Source organism: Sander vitreus, chromosome 1, assembly GCF_031162955.1.
Source record: "Sander vitreus isolate 19-12246 chromosome 1, sanVit1, whole genome shotgun sequence".
NCBI lineage: Eukaryota > Metazoa > Chordata > Actinopteri > Perciformes > Percidae > Sander > Sander vitreus.
The window spans coordinates 2,621,709-2,643,981 of record NC_135855.1 but is presented as its reverse complement, the minus strand read 5'-3'; the positions used below and the strand labels follow the sequence as shown (position 1 = coordinate 2,643,981).

At 42.5% G+C, this 22,273-nt stretch overlaps 1 protein-coding gene across 2 annotated transcripts in view; it reads left to right on the top strand.

The window, feature by feature from the left end:
* cdh8 (cadherin 8) overlaps positions 1–22,273 on the top strand; it is a 109,483-nt gene that overhangs the window by 48,562 nt on the left and 38,648 nt on the right. For both annotated transcript variants that reach the window (XM_078256547.1, XM_078256539.1), the window contains exon 3: positions 18,212–18,331. In XM_078256547.1, coding sequence (XP_078112673.1) covers positions 18,212–18,331 — 120 coding nt within the window. The remainder of the gene's footprint in view (positions 1–18,211; positions 18,332–22,273) is intronic.

The window sequence follows — 22,273 nt, the reverse complement described above, 5'->3', positions numbered from 1 at the left end:
CAGGGTCACAGCAACCCACATAAGTAAACGAAAAAGCCAATTATTGTGCATCTTTTATCTGGTGTATCTCTGTTGAGCTTTGAGCAGGGAGCTAAGAGTGAGGTTGCCTGGTGTTTGTGTCCCTCTCTTCTCTGATCCTAGACTCTGGTCTGCAGCTTGGCAGATGGACTGAGTGGCAGGGGGCCCCTGGCCCTTTAACATAGTGGGCAGCTGGGCCAGTGCTGGGCCGGGGCACATCTGACGAGCAGGCTCCGGGGCTGGGCAGGGATGTGGCAGACCGGGGCCGTGCTGATGGTAGTGGGCGGCTCACAGGCTGAGCTGGGGGTGAAAGGGGGTCAGAGCAGTGAACCTGGCCAAGGCTGTGGCTCTCTCAGGCCTGTCTAACTGCCAAGCAGCATGGATGCCAGCCTGCCCTTTTCTGTGGCCGTGCTAAATGGGGATAGGACAGGCCTCCGAGGCAGAAAGGATTTAACTGACATGCTGCAGTTTCTCTGTAAATAACCTGCTACTCCTATCTATCTCACCTCATTTGGCAACAGCATCTGCACTTGTGCATCTGTGCATCTGTGTGTGTTTGTGTGTGTGTGTGTGTGTGTGTGTGTGTGTGTGTGTGTGTGTGTGTGTGTGTGTGTGTGTGTGTGTGTGTGTGTGTGTGCCAGTGATCGATTACTCGAGTCCTGGGCTTGGACTTGAGTCGTTATTCTCTGAACTTGACTTGGATTTGCGCACTGATGACTCGACTTGGACTCGAGGATTCATGAGGATTCTTCTTTATGTGTAATAGGCAGTGATGTAGTACTCGAGTCCTGGATGTGGACTAGAGTCCGACTCGAGTCCTGGACTCAGACTAGAGTCCATCTTGAGTCGCTATTCTCTGGTGACTCGAACTCAGGTAATGGAGACTCGACTCGGACTGGACTCGGAGTCCAGACTTTTTTGGTGACACGGACTCGGACTCAAACACTGGGGACTCGAGACTTGACTCAGACCCGACAGTTGGTCACTCGAGAATTTACTCAGACTCGACAGTTTGTGACTCGACTACACCACTGGTACGTGCATGTGTGGTTTATTTGTAGACTTGTTTTTCTTCACACACGTGAAAAAACGTGTCACCTGTCAATAAGCCAGTGACTTTTTCCGTGTACATTCATTCTTCTTCTGTAGCTACGCCCAGCAGCTGATACAGAGTCATTGCTAATTCAGCATCTCTTTGTTTCACGTTTACCCATCGCATTACTGTGAATTAGAAACAAAGGGAAAGCCAGATATTCCCTAGCTAACACATATGTTCTTCAGGAGTAAAAAGAAGAAAAGAAAGAAACACAACATACACACGCACAGTCACAGCTGCTCAATATCACACACAATGTGTATTACTAATTCATCAAATGTTATTTATTATCCAATGCACCTCTGAATTATGCATGTAACATCATCAGTCACTGGTCCAGATACAGTAATATAAGCCCTTTAGAGCCTTATGGGGCATTCTTTTGTTTCTAAAGCGTGCAGGAAGACATACGTGCACACGCTGTACATGTAAACGCACACACGTACACGTGCACATGTGCACTAAAACACATACCTTCTCCGTGTTAGCATAAAGCCGCCCTGCCATCGTAAAGATGCTGTTACTCAGGTGTAATCTGTCCCTGCTCCCCTGTGTAGCCCGCAGAGACTCGCTCTTTGTAACTCACTCCCTCTCTTTCTCTTATGCACACACACTTTTGTTTTTCTTTTCTCCTTCTCTGTACTTCTCCCTCCCTCGTTCTCCCTCTCTGCTCGCCATCGCTCTTTTTTTTGCGAAGCTAATGCTCTCTCTCGGTTTTCCCTTAAGGGGAGAACAAAAAAAGTAGCCGGCTTCTAGGTAATGAAGCCCTTCAATGTGATCTGCATGAGATTGCCTCCCTTGCTGGCCTGGTTGCCTTGCGATGAATAGCAAAAGACTCTCAATTAGACTAAGGACAAAAAGCAGCTTTCTCCTCAGCCACAGTGCCGTTTCTCAAACAAAGTCTTCTCTTTTTGTGTGTGTGTGTGTGTGTGTGTGCCGTGCCCATGATGTAGAAAGAGAATAAAAACGAAAAAGGGAATGTAAATGAGAGAGTGTGTCGAGTGTCAGAGCATGTATTCAAGCCACTGTGTGCCTGTGCTTGTAACGATGAGGAGAAGGATGTGAATAGCCGAGGCCGTCACAAATGTGAGTGGATGTGATTAAATGGATTTCATAGAACAGGGTCAACAGTGGGACGATGGGACATGAGGGAAACAAAGGTCATGAATGAAATTCGGCAGAATCCATTTATTTATTTTTTTAAACATTTATGCCACTGCAGTGTTGGAATTATCATCTGAAAAGCCTTCTTTTTTTTTTTTTCAAACACACAACCTGTCACGTCCTAGGTTACTGTCCTGTTTAATTACGTGTTTGTAATGAACATTTTTGCAGCCTTGAAATGCATGTAAGACTCATCTTTCGCTGTCATACTGTCACACACTGCTGATCATTGTATCAAGGTCAGTTAATCAATCTGAGAGTGAAAACAAGGACACAGCATCCTCCCTTCAGCCGTGCTGCAGGGGAGGAGAGCACTGATCCTCTGAAAACACTGTAATGCCTTGTTACGGCCACTGGTAGGCACATCCCCTACCAAGACTGAGTGAGTGAGTGAGTGAGTGAGTGAGTGAGTGAGTGAGTGAGTGACTGACTGACTGACTGACTGACTGACTGACTGACTGACTGAGTATTTTAGAGCTGCAAAGATTTCGGGGACACCAGTGACACCAGCGATACAAAATACTGAAAACTCCCTAGCTCCAATTAGGTTAGGACTAGAGTTCTGAAACTTCATCCAGGTGTTGTTGACCAGATGTAGAAGGTATATGTTGTGTTCTACTTAGGCTGGCATGAAGCATGTCTTAGTTATTAATATTCAAAAATTACGTTTTTTTAGACAAGGACCAAAAAAACTGTTTTGAATGATTTTTGAACTGCTGTAGTTTAGCTTGTGTTTTAATGACATGCCATACAAGGACATGTCCAGAAACAAGAAGAATTTCGGTTCCAAATGAATCCTCATACATGCATTTTGGCCTTGGAGTTATCTTTGAGTTGGGGACATCTCTGGATGTAGGATGGACTTGTGCAAACTACTAATCAGCAACTAATATGGTATTGATTCATTGTTTTTAGTCCTTTTAAGAAGAAGAAAATGCCCAACATTTCCTATAAAGGATGCCCAGCCTTATGTTCAACCAACAGTCCAAACACACTATTTAAAGATGTCACATTGTGTTTTAGGAAATTGTAATGGGCAGTTTTCACTTTTTTCCTGACCTTTAATTGACCAAATGATTAATTAATGGATTATTTGAGAGAATGAAACAGATTGAGTCAATAATGAAAATACTGTAGCCATCCATGGCTTTCTGCTGGGCCAAAGTGGGTGGTAAAGCCTTTGTTATCTATTGGCTCTGATTTCAATCTGTGTGCTTCATTCAGCCATTGATGTAACACAGTAACAGAGACAGCTTGTCCACAATGAAGGAATAACTTAAAGCTGTGAAAGGAACATCTATCATGAGTATGTTTCATTTAAAAACACTACTTCATGCACCTCTATAAAGGTGGGGAAAAATAAAACAAAGAACGATGAAAATCAATTCAGGAGAGAAAGAGATATCCTAGTTTGCTGTCTCTAATTTGGGTCTAGCTCCAAAAAACCAATACATTCTCACTCTCAGTGCGTTAAAAAGCCATACCTGGTCAGGTGCCTTTGGCGTTTGTTTAGTCTCCTTTAGAGTCCTATTTAGACACATTTGGTCTGGACTTTTGGCGTCACATTTTGACGCTCTTAAGTGACATGCGGCACAATAATGGGACAGTTAAGTTTAGGAAAAGATGGTGGGTGGGGTTACAAAATGTATGTTTCAGTGACACGCGGGACAAGAACGGGACACGAAACCCGATGTCCTGAGTTAAAGTCCTGTTTTGTTTGACCCATCCACCACCCCACTCCACAACCTCCTTTTGGTCTTCCGTACTACTTGCTACGGTTGTCGTACTACTCGTAATAAATACTACGTCATCATACAACACAGCAGTCGAGCTGCTGCTCTGCCCGGTGCGTCCCATACAGACACTAAAGGGTGATTTTAGCGTCGCTATCTGACACTGAGAGCCACTGACCAAGCGTCAGTATGTGACGAGTTGGGAATGAGTCATCACCGTTTCTGGCTACCTCACAGCTGTTATTTCAATGGTTTGAAAGGTTTGCGTCAACGAGGTCAAAGTTTAAATTAATTGAACTTTTAGTGCCGCACTCGGTGGCAATTTTGAGCGTTGCGCCACTCCAATGGTAGCGCTCCCACCTAGAGGGGTGTAACCACTCTCCCTCTAGGAAAACAATGGCATTGCCAGCGCAGAGTGATTGTTACCGCTGATCACATGTGGACGGCTTTAGTCTTCACAAAACTCCTCCAGAGCCACAGAGGACATTATACTACAAATGGTGTAGTTCTTACCATGACTTGTAAATGGACCTTAACGTAACATTAATGTAAAATTGTCCCCCTTTAAAGTAAAATGTAATTTGTTAATGGAGTGCTATTCAATTGATACTTTAGTTAATGATTTGAGTAGTCTTCATTTTTCACCCCTAAAGTGAACCAGCTGTGGCCGAGTTGGCTCAGTGGTAGAGTGAAGGGAGACAAAGTGAAACCTCGTGGATATAGACTGCTCAAACACTTTTTTCTCCCTTACTAATTTGCCCCCTATTCTAAACATGCCACACTGAGCTGGGATCATTCCCCACACCTTCTCTCTCCTGTACAGCTACAGTATATGATGTGTTTGTGTTTATAATGTTAAGACAGAGGACTATTTTTTAACTTTGCTGTTGTTTCTTCATTTATTTCTGCGTACACTGTACAGCTCTGTAATTTTATGTCTAATGTTATTGACTTGTGGAGGGATCCATTTCAGATGATTAAGACCTAACCCATATTATGGACTTAATACAATTTCCTTATCCTTCAATATGACACAAATGCTCTATTTCAAAGTAATCTAGTGTCCCTGTGAGTGGGGTCTGCGTGGTGTCCTTATCAGCTGTGTTATATATCAGCCAAAAGTGACAAGGAACTGTCTGAAGTCACGCTGGGGAGTGGGAGGTCCTCTGCATCACCGCTATAACAACAGGCAAAATGAAAAGGTTCTTCAGTTCACACCGCCAACTTGGCAAGTGCTTACTCATATCTGCTACGACGCCAGGATGCTTTCTCATACGCATCCTTCAGTACACAGCCGTGGCTTACCTATTAATTATTGAAGAAGATTGTTGTGGATATTTAATGTCTTGTTGTAGGGCTTATTTTTTTTTTTTTTTTTGGGTGCACATTCCCTGCTCTGTATTCATCCCTCTTTGCTTATTCAAGTCTCCCTCTTGATGTATCTTGTACTGTGTGGATCATCCTCACTTACTCTTTGCTTTTTTGAAAAAAGACAAGAACCTTTGCTCTGCAGCCAAGAGTACACATGAGTGTGTGTATGTGTGTGTGTGTGTGTGTGTGTGTGTGTGTGTGTGTGTGTGTGTGTGTGTGTGTGTGTGTGGAGACTGTGCTCCCTTTTCATGCTCCAGGTGATTTTACAGTGTTGAGCTGCAAGAACAGGATCCCCCTGTATTCTCATCCCTCCATGTCTGCATTATTAAATGTCTAAGGTACCAACCATAGCTGTCTGGACCCTGCAGGCACCCAGCACCTACAATTAAAAGCAGCGATTGCATCCCATTGAAAGACATAATAACACTCTTTAAAGTTACATTCTGCTCCCACAAAAAAAGACCAAAATAACAAAGAGCGAGGGAAAAAAAAGAGGCTTAGCAAATATCTTTATTGGCAGTTTTTTTTGTATGTGGTCATGTGTTGTGTGAGTACATCTTCCATAGATCTAAGATTCATGTGCCATTCGGTAGCTGGCAGTTGAGGGGGGCGGTGGTCAATGTAACATAAATAGGGGTGGAACACATTCATCAAGGTGGCAGAGATTTGAGACTAGAGAAGCCCATCCAATCACCGGCAGAGAATAAAAGGGGAGAGGCATAAAAGTCCGTACAGCAAGGTCATTTGAAAAAGAAGCTGATAAGACGAAAGGATCAAATCTCCAGTACGGGGCGAGGCCCTCCTCTTGATGTCTGTCCCCATTAACTAAAGCCCTCGCCTGGCTCGCCTCGCACAGTCACTGCCACGCCTCAGCTGTCTGATACAATGAAGGGAAAGTAGAAAAAAAAGAAGACTCGTCCGCCATGTCGTGCTTTCACTGCTTATATTTTGTCATCAGAATTTATGGCCTTGCTCGTAATCTAGTTTTTTTGTAACCTTTTTTTTTATTTCTTGTTCAGGTAGTACTTTAAATGTTCAGTTTTTTTTATCGTATTTTACGATATCAAATTCAGGTCTGGCTACTGTTTGTGTTAGCCTCCTGTCTTGCTGTCATGCAGGCGGCTGATTTGTGGCATCACGCAGCCTTCTCCGGCGCTCGCTTTTTGTGTATTGGAGCATTGGCAGCTGTATTGCTCTCAACGCTGCAGTATGGATTTAGTCAGTTTGTGGTTTTACCACAGTCACAGTCTGGTGTCCACACACACACACACACACACACACACACACACACACACAGGCACACATAAAGCCACGCACACACAGCACAGTCAATCCTACAGCAGGTTTACTATGTCACACTGGGGTCTGCTGTGTAATTGGGTGAATCTGCTCTCCAGCACGCTACAGAGATAGCCCTTTAAAATTTCACTTCACTTCTGGGAGTGTAAACAAACCTTGGGATTACTAGGGGTGTAAATCCACATTCCAACATTCCTGTCGCTCTCCTCTTCTCCCTTTCTTCCCTTTTTTTTCTGTCGGCCACCTACTTTGAGAGTTAAAGGGCAGGTTAGGTGTTTGCTCGGTATTTGGAGTGTGTTTGTGCATCTGTCTGCCTTCCTGTGTTTTATGACTGTCAGCATGTTAACAAGTGCACAAGCGCATGTCTCTCTCTCTACATGGTAGAGATAGCGTGCATGTGTGTGTCGATAGGTGCGCGCCGTGGGCGTTGTCTTTATGTGGCGGCGTGCAGCTTTCTGTCTGTGTGTTCTCTGTGATGGATTGCTTGTCAGACAGCAGCATAGCACCGGCTGACGAAGACATTAAGTCACCAGTCACGTAGACGTGGTACGTTTCAACATTCCTCTGGGAAAAACGCTTTAACCCTTCTCGCTCCAGGACGGCTGTCAGATGACAGAGTGTATTACTTGGAAGGTGCTCAGCGCTAAAAGTGGAGTTCAGCATCTTAATGCAGTTGTGTGAGAGGTGGGGGACCTCTGTAACATGTTGCTTTTAGATGGGCCAATTCTTGGGGTTATGTGCTACCACTGTCCTTTTTTTATTTTACTTCTGCAGGCTGTAAGAATAGACACTATTGACAGAGCACATCTTGCACGACGTTGCTGAGGGAGGGATGGAAATGCTTCCCTCCAACTCTGTCCTTTGGTTTTTAATGCAACGTCATCCCCAGTGCTGCTGCTGCCCACAGAACATGGAAATAGCACACTCTAAGAGAATGTCAATATTCATGCTAGCACCTAAATAAAATGTAGTCTGTTACAGGTAACTGCATTTTTAATACACATGCTTAGATCTGAGATTACTTTATGTTCATTATGTTAGTAGTCCAGTATTAAAGTTGTTCTCAATAGCATTAAACATTCTTGAATTATTATTTGTATTGTTTATTAGGACTATAACAGTAAAGAACTCATCTGTTGTTATCAAGCCTGCGTGGCTGTGGTACGATCAGAATTGATTGACCGTGGCCCGGTATAGTGAGCAAACAACCCACTAACAGTTGTCAGAATCCGATTCAAATACCACTGAATTCTGATTGGCACATCGGAATGGCATTATATTTTTAAAATTTAGCCCTGCCTATTTGTAACCAGTGACAAGAGGGCAGACAAAAATATGCATCTAATGTGAAATTAGCACCAAAACACCAAAACAGTTTGTGGAATCTATCTCGCTGATTGGTTCACAGGACATGGAGCATCACCGTGGTACATCGTCACCGATAACAATGTAGGAGGGGCCAACTGATATTTCTGTTTAAGCCATTTGTTGTCACTAGGCGCACATTAAGAGTGGTAGGAGATGCTGAGGCTTGACAGTTGTGTTTCTTTAGAGGGCCCTCACATGCTGCTTCATGTTGCTGCCAGCCAGAACAAAGGAAGTGGGCGTGACTTACAGAGTAGACCACTGATTAGGAGTTTGTGAAGTCAGGTAAAAATGAGTGGATCCATGGCATGAAAATAAGCAGAGGGTTACTCAATAGTATGGCTCTATTCTACACAATTGTTACTTTGGCAGATTATTTTGTGTTCATCTAGGACCCCAAAAAACTCCCAATAAGAAACCCATGGAAAACATATATGTTTAGGGTCGGAAAGGCTTCTACTCTGTCTGCACAGTGCTGTCTGTCAAGTCAAGTTTGCTGATATATCTTTTGTACTTTTTCTCCCTGCTGATGTGGCCTGATACTTTGCAGGAGGATTTAACACTGAGGACATTTTGCTGCTAACTCGCTGTGAGACGTGTGATGGACAGGCAGGGAAGCTACCAGTTAAGTTAAACAAGAATCCTTAAATAGGAAGTTTGAAGCTGGAGAAATGCATGGGTATGATGGCTGCCTCAGGTGTCCTGCATCCGTTTGGAGCATTGGGATTGCGCGTCCTCAAAAAATTAACGCTGCACCTCCACAAAATGCAATGCGCACAGAGACAGTAGGGGCAGTGCAGAGAGAAACATAGTCGCCATTGTCCTGACATTTCAATTCAATTTTATTTAGTGTCATGGCACTTTACAGACAGAGTAGTACCATCTTAACCACACTCTACAATTTATAGAGACCCAACAATTGCCATGCTTGATTTCTGGGCTACATGCCATATTACTATCAGAATTAACAATAAGTAAATCCGAAAGTCCTATAAGGTCGGAGTTCTGTGGTTTGCCCTGTAGTGGAATCCTCCAGTAACACACGTACATAGGCCGGTTGACGCGTATGTGTGGTTAAAATGTAACAACACCTCTGGCTTAAAGCTATAGTAAGTGACTATTTTATATTAATGAATGTCCGTTACATTCAAGCCATTGCCAAATGAGTTGATACAAAGCTTATTAGGCCTATCAGCTCCACAATACTCTCTCTGTATTTCTCAGTATGGCTATGTTTACAAAATGGTGTCGTCGGGTGACACAGAAACTGGAGTGGTGCATTTGACGTCACCGCTGAGAAAGAACAACAGCAGCATTCGGCTTTGGAGACGAAGAGGACATAACAATTACAAGAAAATGACCTACTCTGAAGAGTCCATCGGTTTTCACTCCTAATTCCCTCCTTGTTTTACATATCTGTCAAAAAAGGGATAGTTTTATTGTATGTGTTATTCCATGGTGCACAGTTGCTCTGTATTCACACAGAAATATACACACACTCAAAGTTCTCTACTGCTGGCCTCTGAGCAGCTCAGCTGGAACAGTAGTGGGCTACACGCCTTGTTAAGGGCCTTTTGGCAACAGTGTATACATAAGTAATTCATTTCTGGAATTAACTAATAACTTTGATCTCTGGTTTACCACTCTGAGGAGCTAGTGCTGACGTAGTGCGGCAAAAATATTAACCGCAAGTCTATTTCCAACCACAGTTTTGCATTATGCTGAAACTTGTTTTTTTTCCTTCTTTATTTTAGTTTAGTTTTTTTTATTTTTTTTTTTATTGAGGAAGCATAATTCACATTAAACACTCTTGCCCCTGTGGCATTGTTCTCAAATTAAGCTACATTTTGTTCATTTACCCATGATAAAGTTGTTCATTAGACAATAGACTTTGCCTTATTCTTTGTTATTACCTCGCCATTGTAAATGCCTTGGGAGCAATTAAACATCTGAAGTGCCCAATTTTCCGTCCTTGACTTCCAGTCCTGAACTCTATCTGCATGTTGCACACATTTCCTATGAACTAATTAAAGTGAATCAATGACAGAACCTTTTAAAATGGCGGCACATGTCAGTGCGGGGAACAAAGGACCCTCTTAATTATTTGGTTCCTGCCGCTCCTGTAAACGGCTTGTCAAGTCAGTAGACTCAGTAGCCGGCTCCTTGAAATAGGGATGTCACGTACACTGACATGTATTATACTCATACACACATGTACAAGCACACGGACACACTCAAACAATGTCCCTGGTTTCTCTGTGACGGCTCCCTCTCTGTCTTCTGAAAGACTAGTAATTGTACTACAACAATGACAATATATGTGCTTAAGTGTGACGGCCCCCTTACTCTTCAAAAGTGCAGCATCCCTTATCTATCACTGGCTCTTGGGAACAATGTCTTAAATGCTGACAACCATATCTTATCTTCAAGATATTTCTTTTCCTTGCTGTAAGCCCTCCTCTGGCCCATGTTGTATATGGCCAAGTCTAATTTTGAAAAGTGTGTTACGTCGTGATATAAACACATATATCCTAATCTTTTCAGCCTCCGCAGGGTGTTCCTCATTCATTTGCCCTGTTCCTCAGCTGCATTCTGTGGCCCTGCGGCCCTGCTGAAACATGCACTTTAGCATGAGTATGCATTAGTCCTGTTATGAAGACTAATGGGCTGAGAGAGACCATGTTTTTTCCTGCCCTGCAATTATTTACTGTGCCTCCATGTAATCCAAAATACTTATATATTTCAGATATAAATATAAAGCATCATGGTAGAGGAGAGCAACCACTTTTAGTCACAGCCTGGGCTGTAGATCATGTGAGTGTTGGTGGAAATGGTGACAAATGAATGGGTGGGAGGTTTGTGGCTGCGTTGGAAAAATGAAAAAAAGTAAGTGCACACATGCCAGTTGTTTATGAGCATGATTATTTGTTTAAGGGTATCCCTCAATGCCCAGCTGTAATGTTGCTATAAATGCCCATCTGCAGCCCATGAACCCAAAACTGGCTTTGACTACTGGCTTTGACTACTGTAGAAAAATCTACTGGCGCTGCTCCAAGTATGTCATCTGCTCCTTTGAGAGAATAGACGGACGGGGATGGATGGATGGATGAAAGGATGCCTCGACACGCTTGTTTTCTCCACCTCTTTACAACCATTTCTGTGTTATCAAGAGCTTTGGCCTGCACAGCGCTACACTTTGTGTTTGACAATACTCTGCCTCAGAGAGCTAATCGCCTCTTAATTCTTGCGTTATTCCCCATCCGTGCACATGCATTTCAATCAAATTGGTGGTAGTGGTACTGTCCAGAAATAGTGCTGGCGGCACTGCCTGGAGAGATGGGCTGTCTGTCTCCCTGTCTGATCATGAGCTATTATCCTCTCTGCCCACAGACAGGAGAGAGAGCAACACCAGTTTCTATGTGATCATGATCAATACATAATCACTTTCCTGTCACCGCAATGGCGCTGTCAGGGGACAGACCAGCCATTTTAGAAAAAAAAGGGTTTGGCACGCCATGATTCTGACCTAGAAAAGTAGGAGGGGGGGAGAGCGGTGGCTAAGTGAACTCTGGACTCACTTAAACATTCATTACCATGGGGTGCATTATTACATTTTCACTATGCTTGGGTTCATTACATTAGTTTGCACTGTGCTGTTGTAAGAAAAGGGGCTGTTATGAGACCAGACAAATATTTACTGGCCAGCAGACAGACTGTCTAAGACCAATGGCAGGGGAGCAGCTACAGTATGCAGTTTCTTATTCATTCAGCATCATTTATGACATGGCTTTGTTGAACTATTTTCTAATTGGCCAGTGGATGCATTCTAAGGTTTGGGGGGGTTGGGGAGGTTGCATGGGATTTCCCCCTGTCTGTCTAGCAGACATGGATTCAAGTGCTCATATTATGCATATTTGGCTTTTTCCTTTTCCTTTATTGTGTTATATATCTTTTTTGTATATATATATATGTAATATGGTGTTCTTTGAAAATTAAATCATGTAAACCTATTCTTATATAACTTATATAAATACAATTATGAACCTGAAAATGAGCATAATATGAGCACTTTAACATTAATTTGGAGTCATACTTTAAGTGGCCTGACAAATGTAAGTAGAGAAGCTTTTACTGCAATACTAGGTTGAGAACAGCTAGCTTTGTTTGACAGCTCATATAGCCTGCAGGTTCATTAAGCAAAGCAGCCAATGCCTCTGTTCCAGTCCTCTGTTCTCTCATTCAGCATTTCTATAGTTGGTCTTCTGAAAAATAGTATTATTATTATTATAGAGATTAATATTTAAGATACTATTTAAGATTTTAGTAATAACGCCAACTGCAGCCCCTTGGCTCACCCACGGACTCGCTTTTTTTGTCAAGCCGTGACGTTTAGCCGAAAAAGGTCTAGGGCTTTTGGGAAATGGTGTTTATGAAAGGCCACTAAAACCAGAAATATCAAACAAACGATGACATTTGATCATCAACAGACATTTAGAAAACCTAGAAGTTAGGGCTCTCTATTGTAGCTGAAGTGCTAGTGTTTTAGCCGCTTGCTTTAAGCAGCTAGTGCAATTTTGTTTGCAGCAAGTAGCTTGTAGCGAACGAGCTGATCTCAAATAAATCCAAAATAAGTTTTTCTTTTCAGAAATGGTGAAAAACAACCCTATCTGATCAGTTCTTCTGAGACAGCAGCATTTGACTTTTTTAGGCTACTTAAAGGGTTTGGTGTCATCTGAAAACTCCCTGTTGTAAGAACATTTTCTTATATCTAATATTTGCTTTTTGCATACCTTACTGTTACAATAAACTGCCAGGAATTCAGTGCTGCGATGCATACTACTCCTCCTGTCTTTATTTCTCCCTTTGTCTTTCGTCCCCCGCAGTGTAAAGCCAGTCAGACATAAACAGTATTGTTTTACCCGGGTAGGGCTCACAGCAGGGCACTGTTAGCCCCATGCCTCATGCAGCCCACAGCTCTCCCCATGCCTCAGTGATATTCCTTCTCTATGGCTCAGTGCCTGCATGCATATGAATGGCCCCTGTCTTCTACCCTTCACGCTTCTGAGCTGGTCCAAGCCGAGCAGAGCTGAGATGTTACACAGCTGCCATGCTTGTTGGACGTCGGGGTATGGAGGAAAAGTCTAGCCTTCCAGCGCTAGTAAATGAACTGTAATGGCACATTCTTTTGAGCAAAGATAGGTATGACGGTACTTGAGCGGAGACTTCTTCCCTGTGGTGCGGTTTGCTGAGTTGCACTAAGCATGCTGAGGGTGAATTCTGGGCAATGGGGGGAAAAAAGCAGATCATGTTCTTGTTAGATCAACTGGAAAATAGAACCTCTGTCTACATACACATTATAATGAAGACTTTGTAATAGTTTTGTGCAATACAGTTTTTTTTTTTCCTTTGCAGAATATTTCATAAAGGGAGAGCGTATTTTTGCAAAATATTTCTTTTTCACAGTAGTTCATGTTTTATTTAATAGTTTTTCAAGGCACTTAATTGCGGAGGAGCCCATCACACACATTTTCATACAATAATGTGTTGATTGACAAAATACAAAAAGAAAAATATAGTACTCCTCATTTTCATTTCATCATTCAGCAGCATTTTTTTGATACCAGCTGGGGTAAATGAGCATCTTGAATTTTAACATATTGGGTACTTAATCATGCTTATTCATATTTGTACACGTAGGCAAGTGTAGTGTTTAAGTTCATTTCCTTTTCCTGCCACCCTGCAGTGTACAGTACGCGTCTGCAAATGAGCATCTCGTGATGGCTCAAAGCGACATCTTTATGACCTTCCACTGTTTGATTATGTGTGCAATACTTCTAAGGAAATAAACAGGCTATATACAGATGGAGCTGTGTTGTGGGATAATGTGTTACAGAAATAAGCTGCAATGTCCTTCCACAGCCATTGTGTGTCACATCGGGCTGCAGCCCCCAATTTATCCCCTCTCTGGTTCAAGGAAGATTCCTATTGATTTCCCATCACTGAGGCAGTATACAGAGTAAATAGGAAGCGTGTGCCCTATTATTTCCGTCCGTTGATAAAAGAGGAGGCTAGACCCCCATGTCTTTATTCTGGGGCCCCTTTAGAAACCGCAGGCCCTTCAATCAAAAAACAACAGCTGTATTAATACTTCTTGTACTGTACGGTAATGGCATCCTTTGAAAATGATGTGTGTTTAAATGAATAGTGTGGTATTAAATCCCGATAATTTCAGGACGTGATTAATGAGATTACACTTAGCGTGGGAAAACAAGTGTAAATGCAGGCTGTATTTTCATACATGCTTAATGCGTGTCACTCTGTGGGCTACTGCCCAAACCAACAGAGGGAGATTTGCTTTTCCAGGAAACAGTTATATGTAATCTTTCAGTGCCTGGGCATTTGCTCTGCAGCAAGAGAAAAGTGAGACAAATCCATTTAGACAGGAAATTGCATGATTGCACCGCCATATCCCTAACAGGTTTGATCAAGAATGGTGTGTAAGCACCACTTTTTAGTTAAAAAAAAAAAGCTGCCAGAGCAGTGGGGTGCACGGGACATCGGTTGCATTTGGAGGCCTTTTACATACCTAATTCCTGCCTGCACTGCTTTTGTTTTGTTGCAGCCATTCAGTTTTTGTTTTTGTTTTATCCCTGGATGTTTCTAGGTGTTGCTATTATTGTAATCGCCACAATGCTACAGGCTTCAAATAAAGCTAGAGACAATATTCCTCCTACAACTGCGTTTCTGTGCACATTGCCTGGCCTACAGCTGCATCTATTTCTGCAGTGTCCCTGAAATTTCGGAGCATTATCAAGGGGAAGGACGAGCTAATCTGCACTGATTTGAAACAGGACCAAAACACTGGCTTTCCTAATCCCTCATTTTTTTATCAGGGGTGGTGAGGAGACTTTTACCCCTGTGGGAGGGAAAGAAAGAGGGAGCAATTTAATGCTCCAGCGGTTCCACTGTTTTTATGAAGATTTTTTTCCTACCCTCTTCTTCCCCCACTTCAATCCATAGTGTAACTGAATTTAGAAAGCCTGTTTGCAATAGTCAGACACCTTTTAGAATCACGAAGGTACTTTTCGTAATTATGGATGTGTTGATGGCTGCCTTCTCCCTCTGTAGTAGTAGTAGTAATTTAACTTTCAGACAGATAAGGCTCTTTATCTCTGAATAAAAGGAGGTGCAATTTCTTTTTGCTGTTTCTCATTTTGTTCATTTGACAATTGGCAAAGACCTATGGCAAACAGGATATAATTTGCTTCTGCATGAGAACACCAATTTGGATTACTGCACACACCTGTGGGATACAATTTATATAATTATGTTTCCTTATATTCTGTCAACCCATTTTATTTAATATTTTATTTACTCGTCTAACACGTTTGTGGGAAACGTCCACATAACGGCATGTGTACTGTGTTCTCCAATGTGGTGTGTAGATTTAAAGTATTGGGACACATGCAGCTCATGTTGAGTACAATCAATTTAATGGAATATTAGGTTCACAGTTTTTTTTCATGCCAATTGAGAGCAAGTGATCCAAGTGTCAGTTAGTGGATTAAAGTAGAGAAAATTCCAAGTCTATCAGCAGCTGACATCAAGTTATGTTTTTTTTTGCTTGCGCTATCGCAGCCAACAGAAACAGTAACACAGGAAGAAAGAGAGCTCATTGATTTGCTGTGATCTTAACACTGCAAAAGGCAAGGGGTGTAACAAGCAGTATGAAATTTACAAGGTAAGCTTTGGCAACACAACAGCATGGGCCATCATAAGACTATAAATTACTAGAACACCCGATGTCTCGGAGGACCACTTGAGGCTCTCTCACTGTGAAATAATTGGGTTGCAACAGTGAGACTGCTCTTCCAGTTAGAGTGTAGAGGTGGCTTTTGCTTTGTTTTGCTGTTACAAGACCAGAGGCTGCGCTGATTATAAATCAATGGTTGACATGTGTAGCTGACGTCATATAGAGGGAGATGTCTGTATGAGTCTGAAGCTGAAAAACATCTTTGGTCAACACATCCTCATACCTAAACGACAGAATAGGTCGATTGTCAATGACTCCGCAACGAAAGTTTTAAACATGTGAATGTAACACATAACCGCAGTGGAAATTTTAATCATGTGACCATTCTGTTTAACGTAATGGGCCCAGATTTAAACACTTAGTGGTCATTGTGAAACCGAACTACTTAAGTTTAGGCAACACAAGTCTTTAGTTAGGGTTAGTTAGTAAGTTTGTTAGTTAGTGGGGTTAGAGTTAGGCGTTAGGGTTAGTTAGTTAGTTAGCGAATAGCCAGAAATAAGTCACGTAACTAGTCCACTACTAAAATGAGGATGTAACATGACTTCACAGATGTCACTACGTCACAGACTAAAGTCTGTAAAACTTGGTTAATTTCAAAAAGTGACAGGTGACTTTTGGTTTCACACAGGACACAAACCCCAGTCTCCTGAGTCAAAGGACTACAAGCCTTTTCATCTGCAGTGGGCAGACTTAGGTGCCTGTGGCAGGACCTGTGCTGTCTGCGACAAGGGACGCCTCCCTTTGTTGTCAGAACACCTCTAAACATCTTTCACAGAAACAATTACCATACCATCTGTAGCTTCCTGCCAGCGTGTTGCTCACTGTCAGCATGTCAGCTTCTTTGCTCTCCGTACTTCCCTCACACACACACACACACACACACACACACACACACACACACACACACACACACACTCACACTGAGACTGATGAGAAGCTAGGTCACTGTGAATTAAAATGGATGACTTTAATTGTGTTAATAGTCTCTTTCTCTTCAGTTTTTCCAATGCATTTTTTCGCTGATACCTCATAATGGAGCCACCGTTGGTGGACTGAATTGGCACTAATCTCATTAACAGAAAACTAATGGCACAAGTGACGTTGTTGAAGGTCCCTTTCCTGCACATTTCCTGCAAACCTCATAGATCTGGTTTAATAAAGGACCTCATTTCTGCTACATTGAGTTTTGTTGGTGTGAAGGTAATGGCTAATTGCTCTAGTGCTATAGTGATATCCGATTAGCATCTTAAGAATACATGTGGCAATGGTTGCATTAACATAGTCAAACTTTTAATTGGGCAACCTCTTCTCAGAACGTGTTTTCTTTGTGCTCGGCTCATTGGAGTATTTTATAACCTTCACAGAGGGTTTCCAAGGGACGCACAACCTTTTAGTGTGTACATTAGAGGTCTGTAGTTTTTCAAGACCAACAGTTGTGAATGCATAACTTGGCCATCAGTTGATTGGCAGGTTACTTTCCCCGTTGTGTTACAAAATAAGGATGTGACACATCCATCTCAGTCACGTTGATTTGCACACCAGCTAACGTGTCCAGCAGACGCTAGCATTACAAGAGTCTACAAGACTAATCGACACTGACATGACTGGTTTGCTCACTTAGGCCAAACACCCATTATAAAATATTTAATCTGAAGTCACGTCACATTTGCCGCAGGTAATTGACACTATGACGCCAGAACTGTTAATGAATTAAGGGCCTGGGGTGGCACAATGACAGATACAGTTTGTTCATGGGTACACATGCCTTTTCAAATATCATGTTGCTTTTAGTTTGTTTTGTGTGTATGTCTTATTTTTTGCTGTGAGGATAGTGCAACATGTTTGGAAGAGCAGTGGAGGGTCTTTTAAATGTACCTCAAACTATATTAATATATTTTTTTATTTCACAAGTTTGTTTACTCACTGACAGTTAAATATCTGCATTATTAACGTTGTACCAATTCAACACTGGTATATTTTGTTGACATATAAAGGGGGGTGTGGAAGACTTTGCAGTTTTTTCTATATCAAGTTTTCCGTGAAATGTTTGATAAAGTTATGGAGGGCCTTGCTTTTAAAGTGAACCACATGGTTCAGCTGCCCTCCCCATCCCAATAATTTCCATACTGTCCCTCATGTACTGAATTCAAAATATACTGATATGAATCGCTAATATTTCAGAGTAACACACTTGAAAATGCGTTGTCAAGCTTGTCTGACACAGATGGGATCTGATTTTCTGAACAAATCAACCCCACATAGGGTTGAGTAGGCTTGTCTTGATTGCCACAGCTTTGTAGAGATGATTGCCTATAGAGGTATAGTTCATAAGTCTGTCTTTTGGCCCCACAGGTACCCCAGTCACCCGGGTAACAGCTACAGATGCCGATGATCCAGTGTACGGGAACAGCGCTAAACTAGTCTACAGCATACTGGAGGGACAACCATATTTCTCTGTAGACCCCAACTCTGGTAAGTGCAGTTCTCTGGTTGTTGGTGTTTTAGAATGCTAAGATTAATTTCTATTATGTGGGCACAAAGCTGTGAGGATTGTGTTCCTCCACTTTAAGTAATTAGAAGCCAAAGTGTCACACACCGGAGGCCATTTTGAAACATGTTTGACACATTGGATATAAGAGTCTGTGCAGAATGGCCATGTCAATGTGTTGCTAAGTGTAAGCAGCTGTAGTATTACACTATTTAGCATGCTTAATGCTACACGCAACAATACAGAGGTCCAGTAAGATCACTATGACTGAAAAAAAGAATACACAAAAGGAGGACACCTCTGTGGGGCAGGCAAAGCTCTTTGTGTTATTCATTGTTTGCCTGACAAAGCCTGACGGAGATCTCTTTAAGATCGAAACCTTAATTCATTAAATTTAATGGGAGCCATTTATACAGCATGCAAATGCTTTGTCAGTTTCTAACCAATGGACAACATAATGAAGTACAAAATGTAGCGAAAGAACGCCACACCCATAATGGGACAAAAAGGAAAGCAATAGGCTTAACAGTGAGACAGTGATTACATCTATGGATAATTTAAGTGTTCCTTTTTTTCTCGACAGAGCCAGCCACATCAGGCCAGAACCTTTCAGTATTTAAACTTGTTTGACTGAAATTTGACTTTTTCAATACCTGATTCAACTTAGAATAAGCTTACAAAGTCACCTCAGGTCAAGTTGTGGGCTATCAGTTTGACTGAGCCTCAATGTAAGTATGTCCCAACTCACTGTAGGGAATACATTTACCTTAGAAGGGTCTAATTTATTGTAGATGCAGATATAGGGGAAGCTCCTACCTTAACTGTGAGGCCTATGCTTTCTGGGCCCAACTGTGTATCAGACCTACTCTGGAAATCCAGAGTTCTCGCGAGAGCACAATTTGAATTTGCTCAGCCAGTCACTCTTGCATTGAGTAATGATGCTCATTAACTATGCCCTTGTAGCCGAGCTGCACCAATCACATCAGTGTATCTGATATAGGCGGGCCAGAGGCGGGCTAAACAGATGTTAATCTACCAGTTAGCTCCGCTGGTAGCTAAGCGTATGGGGCTCTGGATACGTCACCCTGTGTATTGTTGTGATTGGTCGTAGTGTTATCCTATTGCATGCAGTGAGATTTTAAAATGCATGCTTGGTGCCGCCCCTCGAGTTGGGCCATTTTCATTACTCAATGCCAGACCCTTAATCTTTTGGATTTGGGTGCACAATTATAATGCAAGTTTAATTTTATTTTTTACTTCTTTAGATTACTAAAATATATTTTCACACCACATACCAATTTTCTTTCACCTAAAGGCAACAAGGTTTTCTGAAAAATAAAGATTTTGACTTTGACTGTATAACTGGTACACACGTACCAAAGACCATGGTATTGGTCCTGCTACTGTGTGATGGCTACAGGTATTTAATTTAATTGTAGTTATAAACAGACTATTCACTAGCCTGGCTCCGCCCTCCTACGTACTTCAATTTTCATTTCCCTTCAGTACTCCGTCTGGGTTTGCAGTATATTCTTGGGTTTTCTCCGGTCAAATATTTGTAGGTCCAATCAGCGAACAGAGGGAGTGGCTGAGAACGATGACGTTGAGGACGTGCACTAGAAAGATGCGAACGAAGCCATTTGGTCCGTTGTGGCAGCAACGCTGCCAAATATCCAGAAGTTAAAGCCCGAGCAAGAACAATCTCTGCTGAGTTTTGTTGGTGGCCATGATGTTGTGGCCCTCCTCCCCACGGGGTTCAGGAAGAGTTTGATGTTCCAGCTCGCTCCGTTAGTGGTGAAGGAGTTGGCTAAGGCTAACGCTAGCGATGCTAATGCTAAATATAAGCCGATAGTTGTTGTCGGTCTGCCCTCTTGTTGTACATGTGCATGACATACGTCAAGACCAAACGTTAGCGATTGGTTGTGGCAGATCCAGAGTGGCTCTGGGCAGATCCAATAGTTTTAAACTTCAACAGAGTACCCGCCTTCAAGGAAGTTAGCACTTGTCAATGGAGAGAGGCCAGACTCTCTGGACTAATGAAATGTACGAGAGTCTGGTAGGACCAGGCTAACTATTCACTGCCATGTGAATATAATCTGTAAGATGTATTAATCAAATGCATTACATAGTCTGCTTCATTTCCGCTTTTCAGCTCCATGACAGATAAGCCACACCTGCCCCAGCCCGGCGGCCATTAGAAGCCAACAGCGGGATAATGACGTGACATTCGTAAATCAGTTTACATGCATTTATAACACTGCCTGAGTTTAGCAGCAGAGCTCTCCGTGCTGTGTAGATTGAAATGAAAAAGAAAGCCAGATGTGACTGCAGTGAGAGGGTGGTTTTTAATGTATACGTGCACTGCCCACAGGTGCAACAGGTTGTACAGGTTCCAGCAGGTGGAGATGCAACAGCTTCCCCACCTGCTGCCTCAACTGAAGTCACCTCACACTATTGCTGTGCATTAGGCTAAACATGCATACATTTTCTGTAAGGGCAATAAAGAGATTTATATTAAAAAGAGAAAAAAAACACTTATCAGAAGACAACATGGCAACTTTGTTAACGAGCGTGGTGTTCACCACCATGTGTATGTCTGCATAACTTCTTTATGGCAAGCCTGTAAGGGACAACATTAGCAAATGCTTGCTAAACAGGAGCTGACAATGTTGGTTATAGCTTAAAAAGGACTGCAGGTAACTCAGCCCATCTGTTTTTTGAAATGCTTGTAGATTATCGCTGCATGACGCTGCTAATGACTCGGGCTCCGGGCCTCGCTCCGTTTGTCTACCCCTTCCCTCTACAGCTGCACACTTATGTTTCAATCATATCAGCGGGGGCACTACAACTAAAATGAGAAAATTTATAATGAAATAATGCAGAAAAATGTCGTTGCATGGATAAATAACTACAAAAGCACCCACACAGCTGACATGCTGAGTGAAACATAAATAAGACCCCATTCTGTGTATGTGGCTGCTACAGTAATACATTTCACAAGGAAACATTTTGATCTCTCAGAGATCTTCGTCAGACTTGTCAGACAGCAGCTACTGACATCACTAATGGAAAGTATTATATACACACAATATCAATCACTCATGATTGCAATCTGGATAATACAATCACCCTGGGCTTGCTGAATGAGAGTGATACACATGTAGCCTTTCACAACAGGAAGTAAAAGCTATGTGGGTGAAGACAAAATTATCGCTCTATCGGTGGGATACATCATAGCAATCTCCACAGTGCTGTGGAGTAAGGTCTGGCTACACCACACACACACATTCTGGGATAGGAGGAAAAATGCTCTGGGTTGTTTGTATTTCTTTAAACCAATCACAATCATCTTGGGCGGCGCTAAGCTCCAGACTCGGTGACGGTGGCTGCATCTCATGCCCCTTATTTGATAGCTCCTTGACTCCTCGGTTCTCGGCTGAAGTTGTTCTGTCCCTCCTGAAGACCGTCTTAAAGCTCTTATTTCTGCACCGAGGACCAAGGAGGGATCATCGAGGAGGGATCATCAAGGAACTATAGCCGAGGATACACGAGAGCAGCCTTCCCGGAAGCCGTGCAGCTGAAGGAGTTGCTAACTCTGCCCGTACAGCTGACAAATTCATGTGACGCTTCAGAGGAAAGGACGTCTCATCCCTCTAAAACACATTTGCTTGTTGCCTCTCTCCTCCTGATCTCCTGATTTCCTTGCATCTCTCCCCGGCCTCCTCGGTGAGAGGGACTAAGACGTGAGGAAGGGAGGCAAGCGGAGGAGTTGGGGATGCAATTTAAGGGCAATGGGACGTACACAGTGGCTCTGCAAAATAGTCTCAGGAAGAAACTTGTTTTGGTGGAACATTTGCACCCTGCAAAAGAAAACGCCACATAGAATATTAAATTATGTTAACTGTTGACACAATACCGAAACGTGA